Source organism: Dipodomys spectabilis, unplaced genomic scaffold, assembly GCF_019054845.1.
Source record: "Dipodomys spectabilis isolate Male_0828 unplaced genomic scaffold, ASM1905484v1 ptg000019l, whole genome shotgun sequence".
Lineage (NCBI taxonomy): Eukaryota > Metazoa > Chordata > Mammalia > Rodentia > Heteromyidae > Dipodomys > Dipodomys spectabilis.
Window position 1 is genome coordinate 20,263,694 of NW_024870696.1, and position 20,721 is coordinate 20,284,414.

At 41.5% G+C, this 20,721-nt stretch overlaps 1 protein-coding gene across 1 annotated transcript in view; it reads right to left on the reverse strand.

The window, feature by feature from the left end:
• Window positions 1-20,721, reverse strand: part of Ccdc192 (coiled-coil domain containing 192) — a 137,506-nt gene that overhangs the window by 47,771 nt on the left and 69,014 nt on the right. The window contains exon 5 of the mRNA XM_042674650.1: window positions 3,934-4,066. Within this exon, the coding sequence (XP_042530584.1) occupies window positions 3,934-4,066 (133 nt within the window). The remainder of the gene's footprint in view (window positions 1-3,933; window positions 4,067-20,721) is intronic.

A 20,721-nucleotide genomic window follows, 5' to 3' on the forward strand; every position in this document is an offset into this window, starting at 1 on the left:
TCAACCTTACATTTCTGCATGCTGAGATTTACAAAGAGGTAGACTCAGACTTTGGAAAGAGCACAATAGGCATTTCACTGGATTCAGCTGGTAATTAAGTCTATAAGCACTTGAGATTCAGGCTGTGGAGATGACAGAGGAATCTGCCTCGGGTTGTGATTATTTGTGCAAAGTAGGATAAACAAACAGCACTTAGGATGTAAGTTTCTTGCTGGGCCAGTTTTATAATAAAGACATTATTCTATTCAGCTGAACGTTCCATGGATTTCAATAAGTTATTTCCTTAGAAGTAATTTAAGAACATAGCCAATAGGGTACTGTGTTCACATAAGAAGAAATATCTGGTTTATCAGTCTTTCATCAATTTGAATATGAATGCTCATAGATAGTCTTACTATTCTACACACTTTTGAATCAGAAGACTTAAAACCTAAAGACTATTTAGAAAATGAAGAAGGCGACTGATTCTCTATCTCTGCAGAGGTGAGGAAACCTTTTTTCCCTGCTAGGGGCCATACAAAATGATCAGTACGGACAAACTGGTGTGGCTAGCGAAAACAAAGCTTACAAGAATGAATGTGTCTGTCTCAATACGCACTAAATGATTTCACAGGCCTTTTTATGACCCTTCTGCCAGCCATTCCCCAAACTTGTAGGAAAATTGGCTAAACTTTTACCACTAGGCATTTACTTCTTGACTCATTAAAAGGATTTTATTCATTGGGAAGTCTGTCATAAACATCGCCTATGGGATGGGTGACATTATATTACATTATATTTGAACGAAATCACTCGCTGAGAATACATTGTAGATGTTGCTTTTGTCTTTCTTCTTTTCCTTTAAAGAAGAGATTTTTTTTTCTCCCAGCCCAGATCTCTGCTTCTGGTGGGAGATATTAGGCAGAACATTCTCTTTCCCAATCTTATTTCCTGCAGCCCCACAGTGTTAGATGCATGACCAGAACTGGTTGAGCCACAGCTCCCCGTCTATAGCCATAGAGACTGGCTCATAGCCAGGGGTGCATGTCCAGCTCAAGCCAGAGTTCTTCCTTGGACTTTCCCAACTAGAGTTGGTATAAAAAGACTTTGTTTCTTCTGTGGAGACAAAGTGATAGGAAGCTCAGGCCACAGATGCTTAAATCTATGCTTCTAGCGTCCTGCTATGTAGCCTAAGAAGAGAATGAGGAATCAAGGCAGGGAGAAGCAGAACTGAGTGTCAGTGTCCTAATGGTATTGGAGACCCCGAATCCATTGCACCAGAAGGCTAAAGACATGCCCTTTCTTGGTAAATTTACATGTGCGTAAATCCTCCTTTTTCTTAAACTAGTAGGGCTGGAGCATCTGTCATTTGTAAACAGAGGTTAGAGAAGTCCAAACAAATGTTTTAAAAAAGGATACGGGGAAAATGGGGAAGGTAGTGTTTTAGATCTAGCAGTGTGGGGGGGAGGGGAGGTTGGTCTTATTTGGTCTGTGGTAAAATAAAGGTCATTGTGTTCCGAAGTTCCTAAATATATTTTTGAACTATTTTCAAGTGAATTGAGAGGTGGAGCAAGGTGACCATGTCTCTGAAAAAGCAAAGTACTATTACGCTAAGATCGCAATGGCCTGGCAAGCTCTTGGACTACTGAATTTAGGTTGAGGCATTAGAAAAAGAGTGAGAAGGTACAGATATTTAAGATGTTAGTACTATATGTTGGTCCAATAAGTCAATATGTCCATCAAATAAGAGAGGTAGAACATTCTAGAAGGGGAGGCACTGTTTAGATCTATAATTGGTCCCTGGAAGTGTTTAAAATTTATTTCATAAGTACAACAAATTTTGTTTATTAACAGAAAGAGGAAAATGGCCAATGAAAGAAAGATAGAGTTTATATTTTCTCCAGTCCCTGAAATAATTAGTGCTCTGCATTGTTTAAATTATGATCCAGTAGATCAAACTGTCATTCAAAAATAAATGGTACTGAGGCTGGGAAGGTGGCTCAGTGGTAGAGCGCTTGCCTTGCATGCATGAGGCCCTGGGTTTGATTCCTCAGCACCACATAAGCAGAAAAAAAAATGGAAGTGGTGCTGTGGCTCAAGTAGTAGAGCACTAGCCTTGAGCTGAAGAGCTGAGGGACAGCGCCCAGGCCCAGAGTTCAAGCCCCATGACTGACAAAAAAAATAAGTAAATAAATGGTACTATTTTTGTAAAAAAAATGAAATCAAGTGAGGTACCTTGTAATACTATTTTTTTTACAATATTTAACATGCAAGTGAGAAGCTGAGAGTTTCTGAATAGGAAAATTTTCTCTAGAATGTTTTACAATCATTTTCAGTGTTCTACATCTGTAACCAATTGAAAATATGGCCTCGATAGCTAAGAATGAAGGTGTGTGTGTGTGTGTGTGTGTGTGTTTGTGTGTGTGTGTGTGTGTGTGTGTGTGTGTGTGTGTGTATACTGGTTCCAGGGTCTGGGTACTATCTCTTAGTTTCTCTGTCAAGGCTGGTGCTATAGCACTGGAGCCATATAGCTACACTTCTGGCTAATTGATCTCTGTGTGTGTGTGTGTGTGTGTGTGTGTGTGTGTGTGTGTGTATGTGTGTGTGTGTGTGTGTGTGTGTGTGTGTGTGTGTGTGGTACTAGGGACTGAATCCAGGGCCTTAGACATTCTAGGCAAGTTCTCTACTAAAGCGTTAAATCCCAAACTCTCTAATTAGTGGAGGATTTTTACTGATAAAGGCAAATTTATGAGTGGTTTTTATGTTATTTTGTCTTGACCTTCAGCATATGTTTCAAGGTGACAGTGTTACATGCCATTTAAACCCTGGGAAAGTCTTATTTCAAGTCCAAAAGAAAAACCAAATCCATTTTCAAAGGTTTGCTATGGGGTCAAGATGCTGGGAGTATCTCCTTCCTGAAGCTACCACATCACCCACTTCTTCCCACCCCCCCGCCATGTGTTTCCAAGTGGCTCCTCGTTTTCCAGCTCTGCTTATGAGTAATAGAGGAAGGCGGCGTGAGAACAATGGTGTGTTCCTGGTTTTGCAGGAGTGGCGTGTATCAGAGGAGACGCTCATCCCAGGGGCCGCCGCTTAGCGGGAGATCAACAGGCAGAACTTACGGTAGCGACTGCGGTGACACAGCATGGGAAGACGTCCTCGCTCTGGCCAGGCTCAGCAATATCTCCTAGTTAGCGTATTTTGCTGCTGTGGCTGTTGGTGACCCCAAAAGTGCCCACCCGTGTCTAACCTGGGAGAAAGCAATGCATACCTCTACACCTCTGTTTCAGTCTTGTGTGATCTGTAAGTGCACATACCACGGGAAACTTAGCAAAATGCCTGGCACCAAGTGTTGAAGGCGAACTCCTATTGAGTGGGGTTTTTTTCCCCTCCTGTGCGTCTATCTCTTTTCTTTGTGTTTTCATCAAAATCAATGTAGCTATTAAAAATTTTTTGCAGCTACGTAGACTTTACCCCTAACTATCCTTCTCTGTTCTCTGGTCCATTCATCTAGGGGTAGGAAGCATCTTCTTCCTTGTTGAGTCTCTGTCTACCAGTCTGTACTTTCCAATGAGCCCCTGTCCTACCCCCGGCCCGACCCCCACGACCAGGGTCCATGGCTCAACGCATCAGGTACTCCTTCCGCTTTGCTTCTCCTTCTCTGCCACTAAGCCTGTGCAGTAAAGGCTCAAATCCACTCCAGCCGACTTCTTCCCCTCTTCATCGACCTCCCTCTGATGAAGAACTATGCATTCTCTCCCTCTAAAAGGGCAAGAGACTCCAGCCTGGAGTTGGCATTCATGTGCTGAGGTCAGGCCAGATGCTGCGGGTCATGATGTGTGGCCCTGTGCACAGGCCTGGCTTTTTGTATTGTTGCCACTGAAGTGAGCTGAGCTGTGTGCATCACCCGGGACCAGGGGCCCCCATGTGTACCCATCACGTGATAATACTGACCTCTAGGGGCTGGCTTTCCCTCACAGAGCCTCTTTATCTTCTCTTTGAGTTCCAGGACAGTGAAGGCAGCCTCTTGCTTAGCTGTGGCCAAATCAGTTTGTAGCTTTTCCACTTTCTTCCTGTGCTTTAGTTTCTTCAAAATAACAATAAGGAGAACAAGAAGAACTTTCGTCACTAGAGACTGAAACATCAAAGGAATAGGAATCAGGAGAATTAATGATGTCTGGGCAAACATTGCCTGCGAAGCCCCGCTTTGATCAAAAGCTCCCTTTTTCTAGACTGAGTGCCGTTTGAGGTCTGGGATTCAGAGTGCATGTGTAGTCTCTGTTAGAGAATTGGCCATAAAAGCCCACTGTGTGCATCGCAGGATCTTTTACCTCCAGAAGGATTTTGAATGTGGATCTGAGCCCTGTGGATTGGTTGTTTATCATGAAGAGGACTTGAGAAGTTTACTTTCCAGTGTGTGCGAATGCATACAAGTATCACCTAGGCACTGACGGGTAGTGAAGATGCTTATTTATTATTGTCCAAGATAAGACTGATTTTATAAGCAGCAGAGGACGGGAAAAGCTTCCTATAAAAACGGTCTGATTTCTAAGTCTGCATCATTGGAGGAAGTTGTTACATAATCAGAGAATTCACCCTGAGCCTTTTTTGACTAGATGATCCCTTCATGGATTTCAAAGTGGATGCGATTTGTCAAAAGTGGCTTCGTCTGCAATGACAATGACAAGCACTGTGTTTGTACCCTTGTGTTGCTCTTGGGTAGCTGCCTCTCCTCTGGAGAGCTCACCTTGCCAAGTCTTTGTGGCTTGCAATTAAGAAGCCCAGAAAACGGAGCATTAACATTGCCTGACAATGTAAATCTTAGCAGGGAAAGGGATCATTTTTGCTTCAGTAGGAAGGAGTCTACTCTTCCCCCGAAGGGAGCACACTTGGGTGGTAGGCAATGGCTTTGTTCTTTGAGAGGAAAGCCAGTGAAATCAATTTATCACAGATAGGATTAGACTGACAAGAAGCCTCTAATTCTAAAAATAGGTTATACCTTGACATTAGAGCACTTTCCTAGCATGAGAGAAACTGACTTTAATCCCCACATGGAAGGGGGGGGGGAAGATTTGTCTTCCAGACCCAACATAAGATAATCAAGACAGCTATTGTTTAACCTTAATTGATGAGTGAAAATAGTGTGTTACTCAAAGGGACAGGTTTCAAGGAGTTTCTTCCTAGGGACAGGAGGGCAGAGAAGTGCTCTGGGCCGCAGCTCGGGTGCGCCTGGCTTTGCTGCAGTTCTCCTAGGGTGGTGGTTAACGTTGCTGCCATTGTGCCACCTTAAAGCATCCACTGGTGTCAGGCACTGAGCAGGCTGACCCATGAAGCTTCAGGCCTGAGAAGCCTCTAGACGGCGAACACTGTTTCCCTTCCTCTGAGTCTCAACTCACTAAAACCCTCTTCATAATCTGGCTTGCCATGTAGATGAACTCAATGAGATGATCAGGAAATACGTCTGGGCATTTGCTCGCTGTGTGTTTCATAGCAAATGATGGACTTGTCATGCTAATCTGCACCTTGAGCCATACCAGGGGCTTGCCCCGTGCTATTTCAAGATTATTTCAAACTCAGATTCTTAGACTTGCCTTTTTCCTCTTAGAACTTTGGAGTAGATAGCGACAGGGAAAAAATACATAAATGTATGGCAAGAAGGAATTTAGAGACTCAAGAAAGAACTAATAGTGATATGCATGTTGGAGTGTTGTGGATTAGCTCTAGTGATACAGGCAAGTGGCACTGAGATGTATTGAACAATAATGGGTCAACAGATGTGTAGAGAGCCAAACAGATGTGAGATATGTTGAAAATCATAAACTGTTCATAGTTGGCTTGAGTTACTGCTATTCACTATAAAATTATGTCAACATGTCTATATGCTCAGACGTTTTCATAATAAGATCTTGGGAAGAGAAAGAATTGAAGCTTTATTTCCTAATATTGCCACTCCCTTAATTCTTAATATTCACATTCTCAAATCATGTCACAACCAGTCATATGCTAGTGTTTCTCTAGAACTCTTCTCACAGCAGACTTTGATAGTAAATAAAGAAAAGAAAAAAAAATAATGCAATTTGGTGAGGATTAACAGGCTTGTTACTACAAGCTACTGTGGGTAACATAGTTAAGGAAGTGTCTACATTTCCATTTTTACGGGATGATTTGACAGATAGGATGTAGGAACACAGAATACAGACACAGTACTTCTCAAAAATCTTTTAAGACTTTCAACTTCTCCCTCCCTCCTTCCCTCCCTTCTTCCCTCCCTTCTTCCCTTCCTTCCTTCCTTCCTTCCTTCCTTCCTTCCTTCCTTCCTTCCTTCCTTCCTTCCTTCCTTCCTTCCTTCCTTCCTTCCTTCCTTCCTTCCTTCCCTTCCCTTCCCTTCCCTTCCCTTCCCTTCCCTTCCCTTCCCTTCCTTCCCTTCCTTCTCCTCCTCCTCATTTGCTTTGTTAGCTTTGGTGCTAAGGACTGCCCTGAGGGAGAGTCGTAGATGTGAACAGGTGTTCAGCATTAAGATCTACAGCTGCAGCCCCTCAACTTGTCAGAGAAGAAACATGATACTTCATTTTAAAAAGGTCTAATTTTTAGACTACCAATTTTTGTCTTTCTCTTATAGTAATTGTACCTTCTGCTTTTTCTTATTGTATGCTGCTCTTCAAACCTGAGGCAGAAATTGAAAGTATTTAGTTTGGGAGTGAGAGTTTCCTGGGTACTGTCAGTGCTGAAGTACTGCTGACTTCAGGTTTCTAAGGGACTGACCATTCAAGAGAAGAGCAAGTTGAGTCAAACAGTGTTATTCTAGATAAAAGAACTAGACAGAAAACACGAAGATTCAGGCTTCATCGTAATGCAAGCAAGTACCGCCCCCTCTCCCCCCCCCCCAACCAAAATTACAGCCACATCCATCCATGACAAGAGAAGAATCCTGGTGAAGACCGGCCACTGGGGACTGTCAAGCAGAGCCTGGATGAACATCTTCAAGCAGGCCTCGGTTAACCTCTGGGACCTGAGTCAGGAGGGATGAGGCGTTTGGCTCCCTCCCATCCTTTCCACTCCTGCCTTCCTTTGGGCTCCGTGAAGGGCACAACACTTGTCACAAAGGCCTGGCCCTAAAGACCTGTAGGGCTGGCACACTGTCAGGAACACTTCAATGATAATTCTCGGACTTTTGAGAAGTTGGATAAAGAAAGCTTAGAATTCAAGAATTATGTGAATCGAAATGCACAACCTTCATTATTTAGCTATGAGGGAGAGGGAAGGGGAAATTAAATTTAAATTAAAAATTAGATGAGAGACCTAGATTGCCCAAGGTTCTTGTGGGACCTTTCGAGTATGCAGATACTTAAAAAAAATAGTTTAACATCTATGCCTTTCCTTTCCTTTTCTCCAGACAAAACTGCTGTATGCTATTAATTCATAACATTAACCAAGCCCTTAGGGTACTTTGAACAATTCAATTTGCCAACATGTTTTCTCATTAGTCATAGACATCAAATGATTTCAGCAATGATAATATTTTCCTTTGCGTTTATGGCCTTTCCTAGCCAGGCAACCCAAGTGTTGTACTTGAATTTAATGGAGTCTGTATGGTCTCCTTAGTAACAAGGGATTCTCTTTGGTGACAACTAGAAGCCTAGGAAACCTTGATGGCTTGGAGGCAATTTCCTGTAACCTTTCTTTTTTGCCCCTGTTTCTCCTACAGAGGAGGAAGGAAATCACATATCTGTACCTTGTTTTGAAAAGCAGTATTTATCAGTATCCTATTGCTGGCTGGCTTGTATTATACCAAGTCTATGAGGATTAGAAATAACCAGGTCGCTATTTTTAGAAGAGTTTCAACACACAGTTGCTAGCACTGTTTAAAATTTACAGCTATTTCCATACACTTTGAATCATGGCCTTGGATTATGAAGCTGGGCTTTCTCACTTACTGGCCATGACAAATTAGGACAGGCACCTGACATCGCCCAAGCTTTCGATCCCATTTCATAGGGCTGTGTGGGGAATCAAACGACATGATAGAAATGGTGAGGCCCAGGGCAGTGTTTGCAGTCTAGGTATATCCTTCTGTTTTGGTTGTTATTCCTTGACTATCACATGAAGATCACAGAAGGATAATGATCACATAAGGAAAATCTTTAACACTTCATTAAAACACTGTAGTGTCTTTTCTTTTTCCTCTCTCTCTTTCTCTCTTCCACTTTCTCTCCTCTCCGTCTTTTGTCAATACCTGGGTTTGAACTCAAAGCATCATATCTGTTTGGCTTCCTTGTTTAGCTGGAATTCTACACTTCCATCATGCCTTCAAGCTGGCATTTTGGCAGGTATTTTAGAGATGGAGTCTCAAAAAGTTTTCTTTCCTGGAGTGATTTGGAGTCCCAGTCCTCCAGATCTTGGCCTATTTAGTAGCTAGAAGTACAGGTGTGAGCCATCAGCACCTGGCTAATAGCAACTTTTCTAAAGATTTCTTTATGTTACTTTATAGAAAATAAAATCTGCATTTGCTTGAAAGTAAGACTTTAATTTTTCTTCTTTAAAGAAATGTTTTATGTATGATTGCACTGACCTCTTCCTTACTTGGTATGTGTAGACAAAACCTAAATGTTTGGTCCTGATTCCGTGTCCATCCAGAGCTAGTCTGATGCCTGAGTGGCCCCAGGGAGGGCTTCCTGCATGTTAGGAGCGGAGGAGCACTCTAAGTCTGTAACTCATGCTGCCATGGCAGCACTGTCTTGTGTCTGCCAGAAAACAGCTTTTTTCCCACTTTGCTTGAATCTGTCCATCACTTAGCATTTGCTTGAATCTGTCCATCACTTAACATTTGCTTGAATCTGTCCATCACTTGACAGCACACTTCCATTACTAAGATACACTCGCTTGTCTCCAAAGGACCCCTGATCACATTCTCCCGACCAAGAATGATACAAGAGAATAGGTGCTTCCTGTCTTTACGATCCCAACAGCCATCACAAATAACTAAACTACTCAAATGAATCGCATTTGGATACAACTTGGTATCCAAATTTCGCATCTCTCATTTCACTTTTTTATTTACAACATCCTCAGGAGAATACTTTAAGGCCTAGGATGTCAAGTGCGTGTGCTTTATCTTCCTTCCCAGCCCATGGTGGCTCCTATGTGTGGGATCCTCTCACACTGCCTGGCAGAGCTGCCAGCCAATCCTTAACCTGCACTCACAGTGGCCTTTCCTCATTGTATCTCTGCATGGATGAGAAACCTGACCTAATCCTGATCATTTCTTGAGTAAGTACTGAATGGACTTGAACCCAGGTCTTTGCTGATTTTTCTTTTCAGTGACATGAACCTTCGCCAATCTAAAAATAACACCACTAAGTTTTTTAAAAATGACTCGAGGGTCACCTACAAAGGTCATGTAACAGACTTGGTTACTTAAAAATGTAGCTTTGAAATGTGGAGGTACAGCACATGAAGTATGGGATGCGCTGCTGTAACTGCTCCTGCAAAACCTAGGAAATAAGAGGAAAGCTGTGATTAAACCCAACCCAACTATGGGAAATCTGAGACAAGTGTTCATTTCCGTTATTTTCTCTTATCAATGGATCCTGAATTGATTCTGGAAATTGTCACCATTCTTTTGAGTCATATGAGATAACAAACAAAAGATGAGATGAACCATTCCTACAAAATGCAAGCATAAAAAGCAATCGTGAATGCGAAATGTAGCTTACTCTTGTTACACTTGGTAAAGTCATAGAAAACTAGCTGATGCATGAATCACGGGGTTCATTGTAACCTTGACCAAGCGCCTGACTTCAAATGTCTACTGGCAGGTGCTTAATAGCTAAAAGTCAGATCTTGGAAATTAGAACTGGCATGTTTTATTTCTTTGCAGTAATTCTCTGCCGAGTATCCACTCATTTGATTTTACGGTAACAAAGTGCCATTAAAATGCATCTTAATTATCCCCCAACTCAAGAGGTTTTGGATTTTCACCAAAAGAGAAGGAAATCTCAATAATGAGGAAATTTAACTCACTATAGTGTAGGCCACACCTCAATTCTTAGAGATAGAAGTTGAGTTTGCCATTAGATATACTCATTTTCATGATATCTGTATGTTTAAGAAAAATTAAAAAGGAATACAAAGTAAACAGACAACATTATGTTGGAGTGAGTTCCCATAGTAAAATGTCCTAAAAATGGAAGGTTTTCCCCTAAAGATCATACTTTAATCTCCTCTTTTTACGTTCTATACAAATCATTACTTGGAAGTTTCTAGAAAGACCTTAATGCATATTGACCACTTCCACTGTGCTAGAAATAGCACTGGGAGCTTCAAATGCACTAGCTCTTTTCATTTTTGTAGCAACACAATGAAGTGTGAGTATTATTAATTGCATTTTCAGATTCTATTATATGAAGTGTCTCCTCAAAAAGCTTATGTATGCATTTCGGGTAGAACTCCAACTAGTTTCTGACTGTGACCTTACCAAATGCAATAAGAATATGCTTCATTTTGCATTTAGGATTTAAGAAGTAAGTCCTAATGAAAGGAAGCAGGTAACTGAGGGTGGATTCTTGGGTGAGATCCTGTTCAGTCTTCCTCTTGTCCCTTTTCCCTACTTCCTGTCTACCATGATGTGGTGAAAGTCCTCAGTGCCATATGCTCCACAAACTCCATATTCTGCCTTCAATGGGCTCCAAATCAATAGCGCCAAGGACTATGGAGGAAAATCCCTGAAACCACAAGCTATAATAAAATTTCTGAGATAAAAGGGAGGGGATTCTTCCTGCAGGTCCTTTTCTTTGTGAAACACAGTCTTATCTATTTTACCCAGCAAGTCTTTATTGGGTAGACAGTTTTCATGAAGGAAGGATGGAAGGGAGGGAGAGAGGGAGGGAGGAAGGGAAAGAAGGAGAGAAGGTGAAGGGAGGGAGGGAGGGAGAGAGGGAAGGAAGGAAGGAGAAAGCAATAAATAAGTTTGTATATTCCTAGTTGATCCCAGCAAAGAACAAACCAAAGTCTTCAAAGGCGTTCATGCAAAAAGAAAATGCAGGCGGCATTTGCTAAAGCCAAGTCTATTTGTTGGCTGTATAATCTCTGATCACACCCTGAGAGCAGAGAGAAGTGCATTGTCACACCTCACAGAGACAGGGAGGAAGCTGTTTTCCAGTCCAAATCTCCTGGGGGGAGGGAGAGGGAGAGCACGCAAGAACGAGAAATCCCGAAGGGCCAAAGCTGCATGGGAAGCAATTTCTGTTTCTCAGCTCTACCTCTGCAGGTGTGGGCATCATTAGCAGCAGCCATTAGAAGGGACATGGGTGGAAAAAGGAGAGGATGGACTATACAGTGGTTTAAAAAAAATCCCTTATCAGCTATGTGAAATGAGGCTCAGTTTCTCTACCATGATTACCAAAATAAGGCAAAGCTTTTTTAACAGTTACTCCTTTTGATCTTGACTAAGGCTTCCTTCTAGAATAAAATCACCAATGATTGGCAATCTGTAATTGATCTTGAATTACAAGGCAAAAGCACGTGTTCAAAGACTAAAACATTGAGATCCTAAGCGCTAAGGTGTGTAAATTATCTTTAGGGTCTTTTTTTTGAGAGAGGTATTGGGGAGGTAAACATAATCTAAGTTGATTAATATTCCTAATATATTTTCTTCTTCTCAAACGCTACTCTGTCCCCAAAGCAGAGAAATAGCAGGAGGGTTCACACAATATCTTAGTAACCTTAAAACCACTCCACAATGATTAATAGAAATGATCAGAGGAGGAGAAATGATGCCCAGACAGCAGGAAATAACTTTGGAGGGCATGGAAAAAGCAATTGGAGAAAGCAGCGATGTGGGAAGCTGTTTCCGGTGGGGTGGCTTAATCTCTCAGGCTATGCTTTCTTAATGCAGAGGTGTAATCTGCTTTCTTAATGCGGAGGTGAACAGCTTCACAGCAGAAATGTTTAGGTTTAAAACGAAATTGACCTGAGCTCATTTGAAACCACATTTGCTAGGCTGGGAGCTGGTGGCTCATGCCTGTAATCCTAACGATTCAGGAGGCTAAGATCTGAGGACTGTAGTTTGAAGCTACCTGGGCAGGAAAGTCCCTGAGACTTTTTTTGTTGTTGTTGTTGGTTGTGGGGCTTGAACTCTGGGCCTGAGTGCTCTCCCTCAGTACTTCAGCTCAAGGCAAATGCTCTACCACTTGAGCTATAGCGCTACTTCCAGTTTTCTGTGGTTTGTTGGAAATAAGAGTCCCATAAACTTTCCTGCCCAGGCTGGCTTTGAACCAAGATCCTCAGATGTTAGCCTCTCTAGTAGCTAGGATTATAGGCATGAGCCACCAGTGCCCATCTTCCCTGAGACTTTTAAGTATAAATGTTTTGAAAAATTGCTGAGTACCATGATATTAGTTCGCAGTGCTGATATTTTTTTTTTGTAAGTAGAACTAGAGGTAGTAATTGATCTTTGGGGATGAAGCATGCAAGCACGCAAGTACATGCCTTTATAGTCATTTCTAGTGAGTTGTGTGGTCATTTGTGTGTACATAGTTATTAAGTTGAATACTACTGAGCTACAATTAAATGAGCAATTTGTCAATCTAACTTTTCGGTTGTTTTACCTGATAGATGCCTGGAAACAGGCATACATGTCGAGACTCTCAAGCTTAAATTTTTCCTTAAGAAAACAACACCTCCCATTCGTTCATTTCATTGCAAGCTGCATTGAAGCAAAGCTCCTTCCACTCTAAACCTTCTTCGGGGGAGGGGGAGGTTGGGCACAGTGGTGGCACCAACTCTGTCAAGGTCTGGGGAAGAGGGGTCAGTTAAGTCTGGAAATTCGAGGCCACTCTATGTCATATAGTTTGACTCTTCCTTAAAAAGCCACAACACAAAAGTACCACCAAAACAACAAACACACCAAAAGCGTGCAGTGAAAGAAATAGGAGCTGCTAGCCATTCCTGTCTTGACTAAAACGTGCAAGTTCTGCTTTGGGCAGTAGTTGAATGCCTGAGAGAAAAAAAAGGACTGGAGAGTAAGCAGCCACTGCGGCTGAGTTTACTCAACATTCCAGCTGACTTTAGTGAGGTTTTTTGCCTTTCTTCTTTTTATTTGTTTTGGTTTTCGGTTTTATTCTTTTCTGCCCCATTTAGAGATGTTTTCTTGCCTAGGTCATGATGCGACATTCTTCAGCGGGAAGAAAGCAATATTTAGATAAATTAAAATGATGTTTCATTGTGTTGGTGGCTCAGGCTTGTAATCCTAGCTACTCAGGAGGCTGAGACCTAAGGATTGGGGTTTGAAGCCCAGGCAGAAAAAACATCTGTGAGATTCTCATCTCCAATTAACCAGCAAAAAGGCAGAAGTGGAGGCGTGTCTCAAATGACAGGGCACCAGTCTTGAGTAAACAAGCCAAGTGAAAGCAGAAGGCTCTGAGTGTAAGTCCCACTACAGGTGCACACACACACATACACACACACACACACACACACGTACGTGTGCGCACGTGCCCATGCACATACACACACACATACACACATGCACAATTAAAATGGTGCTTAAAACAAAAGCACTTCCAGAATCTGGTGTTTTATTTGAACTGGGGTGTAAATACAACCTGATAAAAGCAGCTCTCGGCACTTGAGGATAGAATGTCAATAGGCAGTGAATGGAAGGTGCTGGTGCTGTGAACTTGCTTGGGAAATATTAGCAAGTTTCAAGCTGCATATTTTAACAAGTCTAAACATACGCCCTTGTTAAAATCAAGTCATTAGGTGTAGATTATTTCCTGGGTTTCTAGGACTCCTAGCTCTATATAATCCTATTAGCTTATGCTCTAGAACGTAGTATCTAATATCTCTAATTCTATTACAAATCTAGCACTGCAAGGATGCTACATGAATCTGAACTTCCAAGTAGGGATCTTGAGGTGAATTGCAAGCCCTTGACTCCCAACAACACACCCTCGACTCAGACGCGCATGCGCAGCAGGTAGGGAAGGGAACCTGTAGTGTTGGCTGAGGAGAGCAGGCCTCATCTCTTGCAGGTGACTTACTGTGTCACAATTCCCTCGAGTGTGAGCTTGTAAGATGTAGGGCTAATCACTTCATCAGTTCTTCAACATGAAAGGTTTCCCAGTAACAAATAGTTACTTGTTTTGGTCCTGACCCAGAAAACCCACAGAGGCCATATTTAATTAGTTCTTACTTGATCTTCCAAGTTATCATTGTAATAGAGGGATCAACATTAGCTTGACCAAAGACCACCCGTGGAAATCTCTGGTGCTCCAAATTGTATCCCTGGGATAACCAGGAGAGTATCTAATACCCTTAGGTAGAATTAAGTTGACTCAGAGCCATATGGTCAGACTTCTGTGAAACTAAAAACTAGCAAGATATACAACAAATATTTGGCTGTCTAAGAAATGAATAGATGAATAATAGGTTTCGTATATGTGCTCAACTATCACGAGTCAAAGTTGAAACTGACTTCTATTTCCTCTGATTCAGTTCTACAGTCTTATCTAAAGTGACACGGTCAATTACTCTGGGTCACAAATGCACTTGACTTTTCAACTGGAAAGCATAACAGAAAAATTTATAATCCTTACTATTTATTCTAAGTGTATAATCCAGTAACATATGGGCACATGATTGTGCCAATTCCCATGGCTCTTTCAGTCTTGCAAAACTAACACTCTATGCCCATTAAATAACAACAGCCATTTCCTCCTTCTTTAAGCTCCTAGCAATTACAAGTCCTCTTTCAGGTTGCTATGCACTGATTATTCTAAATAGGGTACGTGAGTGGAGTCAAACAGTATGTGTCCCTTTTGTAATCTACTTATGTCACTTGGCCTAATGGCTTCAGGGTTTATTGATACAGTAGCTTGTGTTAGAATTTCCATTCTTTTTCATGTAAACAGATCTTGGGTGGGTGGCGACACTGGTGAGAAGGGGAAAGGGGAAGGAGAGAGCGAAGGAGGGGACTCTGGTCAACACATTTTACATCCAAGTGAAAATGGAGCAATGAACCAATGAAATTGGGTTAGGGAAAGAGGTGGAGGGATGAAAGTTCTGCAAATGGGGAACTCTGAACAGTGCGCCTTGCATTGCATATGGACACGTCCAGATGAACTCACCTTGGACAACTGATATTTATAAAAATGTGGGAAAACCATAATTTTTTTCCTTTCTAAAGCTGAATACTATTCCACATTTAGATCCCATTTTGTTTGCCCAATCACTTATTAATGGGCAGTTGAGTTGGTTCTGACTCTTGTATAATGTGGAATACATTTCTCCTTTTCGGGGAGACATTTCTTTTTTTTTTTTTTTTTTTTTTTTTGGGTCCGGTCGTGGGGCCTGAACTCTGGGCCTGGGCGCTGTCCCTCAGCTCTTCAGCTCAAGGCTAGCGCTCTACCACTTGAGCCACAGCGCCACTTCCGGCTGCTTTCTTTTTGCTTATGTGGTGCTGAGGAATCGAACCCAGGGCCTCGAGCATGCAAAGCAAGCGCTCTACCACTGAGCCATCTTCCCAGCCCTGGGGGAGACATTTCTTGAAATAGTGATCATGGTAGTGCCTTATTACTATATATATAGTAATATATGCCTTTTGACATGAACTATATCCTTTAATTATCATTTAATTATAGTTATAATTATACAGACATTGTTGGTCTATGCCAATTTACATTTGTACCAATAGTGTCTTAAGAGTTCTCCTTTTGGGGGCTGGAAAAGTGGCTTGAGTAATGATGCACCAGTCAAATGAGAGTTTCCTCTCTCTCCAATCATTGCCAGCATGCTCCTTAAAAAAATTATAGCCACTGTAAATGAGGTGTGAGGATACCCAATATGACTTGATTTTCATTTCCCTGATGACTAATGATTTTGAGCACTTTCTTTCCTTATATTTGCTGCCCGTTTGTATATCTTTTTTTGAGAAGTGTCAATTCCAATTATTAGTCTCATTGGTAATATGATAATTTGCTTTTCTGTTTTAGAAGCTTTTTTTTTTTAGCTCTCTGTGTTTTCTGGATATTAATCTCCCATCCAATGAGCAGTTTGCAACTATTTCCCCTTATTCTGTTGATTGTCTATTCTATTGTTTGTCTCCCTGGCTGTGTAAAAGCTTTATAAGCTTCAAAGAGATCTAGCAGGGAAATTCTAAGTCCTCTCTCTATTTCCTTCTACATCAAAATCAAGGCAAATGCCTTGATTTTTGCTTCTTGATGCCAAAGGCAATCGTTATTATTTTTTCTGCTTTAGGGGTTTGAAAGTCAAGGCCTTTGCTCTAGCTCTGCTTGATTGCTTGTGACTGGCACTGTATCATGAACACCACCAGCCCAGCTGGTTGATTGGAGATGGAGTCTTGGAAACTTGCATTGACATCTAACTATGATGGTCAAATTTCAGTCCCTTGAATTGCTAGGATTGTAGGCATGAACCACCAGTGCTGGGATCAAATGGTATCTTTAAAATCATCTTAAAGTTCATGTGTGGGTAAATAAACTCATGCTATTAAATACATGCTACTAATTTTTTCTGGGTGGGTCATGGGGCTTGAACTCTGGGCTTGGGCACTGTCCCTGTACTCTTCAGCTCAAGGCAAGTGCTCTGCCACTTGAGCCACAGCTCCATTTCTGTTTTCTAATGGTTTATTGGAGATAAGAGTCTCATGGAATTTCTTGCCCAGGCTGGCTTTGAACTATGATCCTCAGATCTTAGCCTCCTGAGTAGCTAGGATTATAGGCGTGAGCCACTGGTGCCCAGCTAAATGTTTCAAGTGACATGGGTCACAGAGAAAATATGAAGAATACTTGAGGAAAGCCCTCCCCCTTTAAGAACTAAAGCTATAGTTATTTTTCTTACTTTAAAAGTAACTCAAGATTTTTTAAATTAGTCAATGCTCCTTAAATGCTTTAGAAATCTTTTTTTAAATTATTATCCTTAAGTATTTGTAAAAAAGAAGTTGCCATTTAACAAACCAGTTTATGAATACAATGCATCTTATTAATAACTTTATATGTTTACACATACATATATGCATATTTTGTGGCATAAAATATGTCAAGTATCTTAAGTAGCCTTAGTTTGTCTGTCATAGGGAGAAAATCTTATGAGATTTGAAAGTATTCTGCTATCATAACATTTAAAAGAAGGTATCTTAATTTTTCAACTGAAAACCTGCTAGAAAACTTGTAGCCTAATATATGTGCATGTACATATATGTATATATATATATTTTCACCTGCTGACACTATATCAAGCTGATAAAACTTTGAAAGAATAGAGATCATAAGAAAGAGTTGGCTTTTCTGAGATTCATAATAGATTACTTCAATCCAACCAATATTTACTGAGCACGAAGTATATGTCAGGCTCTAAACTAGGAGCCAGCTAAATAAAGAAAAGATAAAGCATAGCAAGGCAAAAGGAAGGGTGCAGGAGGTAAGATGCTGGAACTGGGTCTGGGCGTTCCCATGGACAGCAACGACTCCTAGAAAGGAGCAGACTCTGCAATGACACAGAATTCATACCTGGGAACTATTAGTAAGAGAGGACACTGAATAAGCCATGGAAACAAAGAGATGGGAAACATGGAAGAACATTCGGGAGAAATGGAATAAGGGAATTGGAATCTGAATACATTGCAAACCACCGACTGGCCGCTGTCTCTTCTATTTTTCTATCTGTGGAGAAGCCACTGTGCCCCCAGGGTGACCAGGCTGCTCTTGTTCTCCGTTTCCTCTGTAAGTTGGCTCTACAAGGTGACAGGTGCTTCATGCAGACAGTCATTTATGTGTCACCAATAAGTTTATATACCTATCAACCCAGAGAATATGGAGATGAGTAAGGTGACCATAGTCCCTGCATGGCATTTAGAGTTTTGTTATGGAAGCAGACTTAAAACAATTACACACACACACACAGTTGCTGACTTTCACAAGTCATTTAAAGAAATGAATTGTAGAATGCTGAGGGTTCATCATCAGAGATTTTATCTTATTCAGTATACTAGAAAAGGCTTTCCCAGTGATGGACACCCGAAGGGTAAGAGACATTCATTAGATCTGAAAAAAAGGAGCAAGTCACATCAAGGCGAAGGGAGCAATGTATGTAAAGGCTTGCGATGAATGGGGAAATGATCGTTTCAGGGGTCAGGGAGAAAACAGCCACCCTTAGTGAAGAGAGAGAGAGAGCCTGCAAAGACAGACAAAAGCCTTGGTAAAAATCAGAGATTATTAAAATAAGTTGTGCAGGTGGTTGATATAACCACATTATTAATAATTGTTAATTATTAATAATTCACTCAATGGATGCTATATACTAGTGTACTAGGCATTATTTTGGGTGTTTTCTTTCTTCTTCTTTTCTTTTTTTTTTTTGTTGTTCATGGGGCTTGAACTCTGGGCCTGAATGATGTCCCTCAGCTCTTCAGCTCAAGGCTAGCGCTCTACCACTTGAGTCATTGCACCACTTCTGGCTTTTTCTGCTTGTGTGGTGCTGAGGAATCGAACTCATGAATGCAAGGGAAGCACTCTACCACTGGGACACCTTCCCAGCCCTCTTCTTTTTTTTTTTTTTTTAATGCTGCTATTGGAGCCTGAACTCAGGGCCTTAGGTTCTCAATTGACTTTTTTGCTTAAGACTGGGGCTTTATCTCTTGAGCCACACCTCGCTTCTGGATTTTTGCTGGAGATAAGATTTCATGAGATTTTTCTGCCCAAACTGGCTATGAACTACAATCCTGGAATCCCAGCCTCATGAGCAGCTAGGAATAAAAGTGTGAGTCACCAGTGCCAGGCCATTCGGGGTGTTTTATACATATTAACTCATCCATACACACTAGCCCATGAAACAGATACCATTGCTATTCTCATATAGAGCTGTCACCTGGATGGTTCACTTTATGTGTCAACATGGCTGAGCGATGGTGGCCAGTTGTTTGGCCAAACACTAGTCTAGGTGTTGATGTAAAGGAACTTGTGGACATGCCTAGGATTTACAATTAGTTGACTTTAAATGAAGTGTATTACCCTCCATAATGTGGGTGGACTCCAAGCAAGCATTTGAAAGCCATAAGAGCAAAGGCTGAAGCATCCTAAAGGAGCAATTCTGCCCTGTCTGGACTTCCAGCTCACTGGTCCATTTCACGGATTTAGAACAGAAAACTACAACATTGACTCAATTTCCAGTTTATCAGACAGCACTACAGATCTACACATTTCAATTTACCAGCCTCTCCAATCGTGTAAGCCTGCTTCTATCCACCCGCTCTCTCTCCTGCTGATCCTGGGGCTTGAACTCATGGCCTGGGTGCAGTCCCTGAGTTTCTTTTGCTCAAGAATAAAACTCTACCACTTGAGCCAGAACCACCTTTCAGCTTTTTGGGGATAAGCATCTCATGGATTTTCCTGCCTGGGCTGGCTTTGAACTTCAGTCTTCAGATCTCAGCCTCTTGAGTAGCTTGCATTACATGTGTGAGCCACTGGTGCCTGGCATCTCTCTCTCTCTCTCTCTCTCTCTCTCTCTCTCTCTCTCTCCCCCTCTCCTATATTCATATTCATACATTATTGGTTCAGTTTCTCTCATGAATACACTCTGGTTTCAGTGAACAGATCTGAGTAAACCAGAATAGATTGGAGTCAGGTACATTAGGGTGCTGGGAAGGATGTGAATTCAGTAATTTAGGCATATTATGATGAGATCATGGTCTTGGTGGCAGAAGATAAAAGGATGGATTTTAGAGATGTTTGGGAGTTAATACAAAAAAGATCTGGTGATGGTTTGGATAAGAAGACAAAAGTGAGAAGGTTTTAAGGATATGTACTTGCTTTCAACTTACATACCTGTCTGCGTTACAGTGGTATTCAGCTAGTTAGGTAAAATGATAACAGCTGTGAGTTAGGTGAGTTAGTTTGTGTTTGGTGGGGTTTTATTTGTGTTGTTGTCATGGAGATATAACTCTGACTTGAAAATGATAAATTTATTTGAAATGTCTTTGAAATTGCCCTAAGAAAGTGTTTATAGTAAACTGGTGGTTTGGGGAGGGGCGTTGGTACTAGGAATTGAACACAGGGCTTTGTGTTTTCTAAGCTAGCTCTCTAACACTGGAGTTATACCCCAGCACCATGTAGATGAAGAAGTAAATGATCAAATTCCAGTACTAGGATTTGAACTCAGGACCTTCCATTTACCAGGCTGGCACTGTACAATAGAGCCAGACCTTCATCTCTGTATTTTGCTAGTTGTTTTTGTGGTAAGGTCTTCTCTCCCTGGTGTATACGGGAGCTGTATTTACCTCCTTTAGACTGCCTGTCTTTGCTGGGATTACAGTTAGAGGTAGTAGCTTTCCTGTGCCGAGATGTAGTTGGAATCATTCCTGTCCTGGCTGTCTTGGCTGTCTTGGATACATGACCCTCCCAAGCAGTAGGTAGTAGTCATGCTTAGGGGACTGTAGGATTGCTATGATCCACAGACAGTCTGTACAATAAGTGGTAGTCTATTGCTAAAACTTCCTCTTGTGGTAAATTAGGAGAATATTCCAGATAAACACCTGGGCCCAGGCAAAACACTTAGGCTTTTGAAAAGAATGGGAATAAAAACACCTGCAAACACACCGAAGTCAGCCGACTGTGATTGGGCATTCAGAAAAGCAATAGGATACTAAGGATAGTTAAAGGAAAAAGCAAAACTGCTGAGTTAAATATGAATGGCAGCAGCCACACGCAGCGAGTGGACACAGCGTCTCCC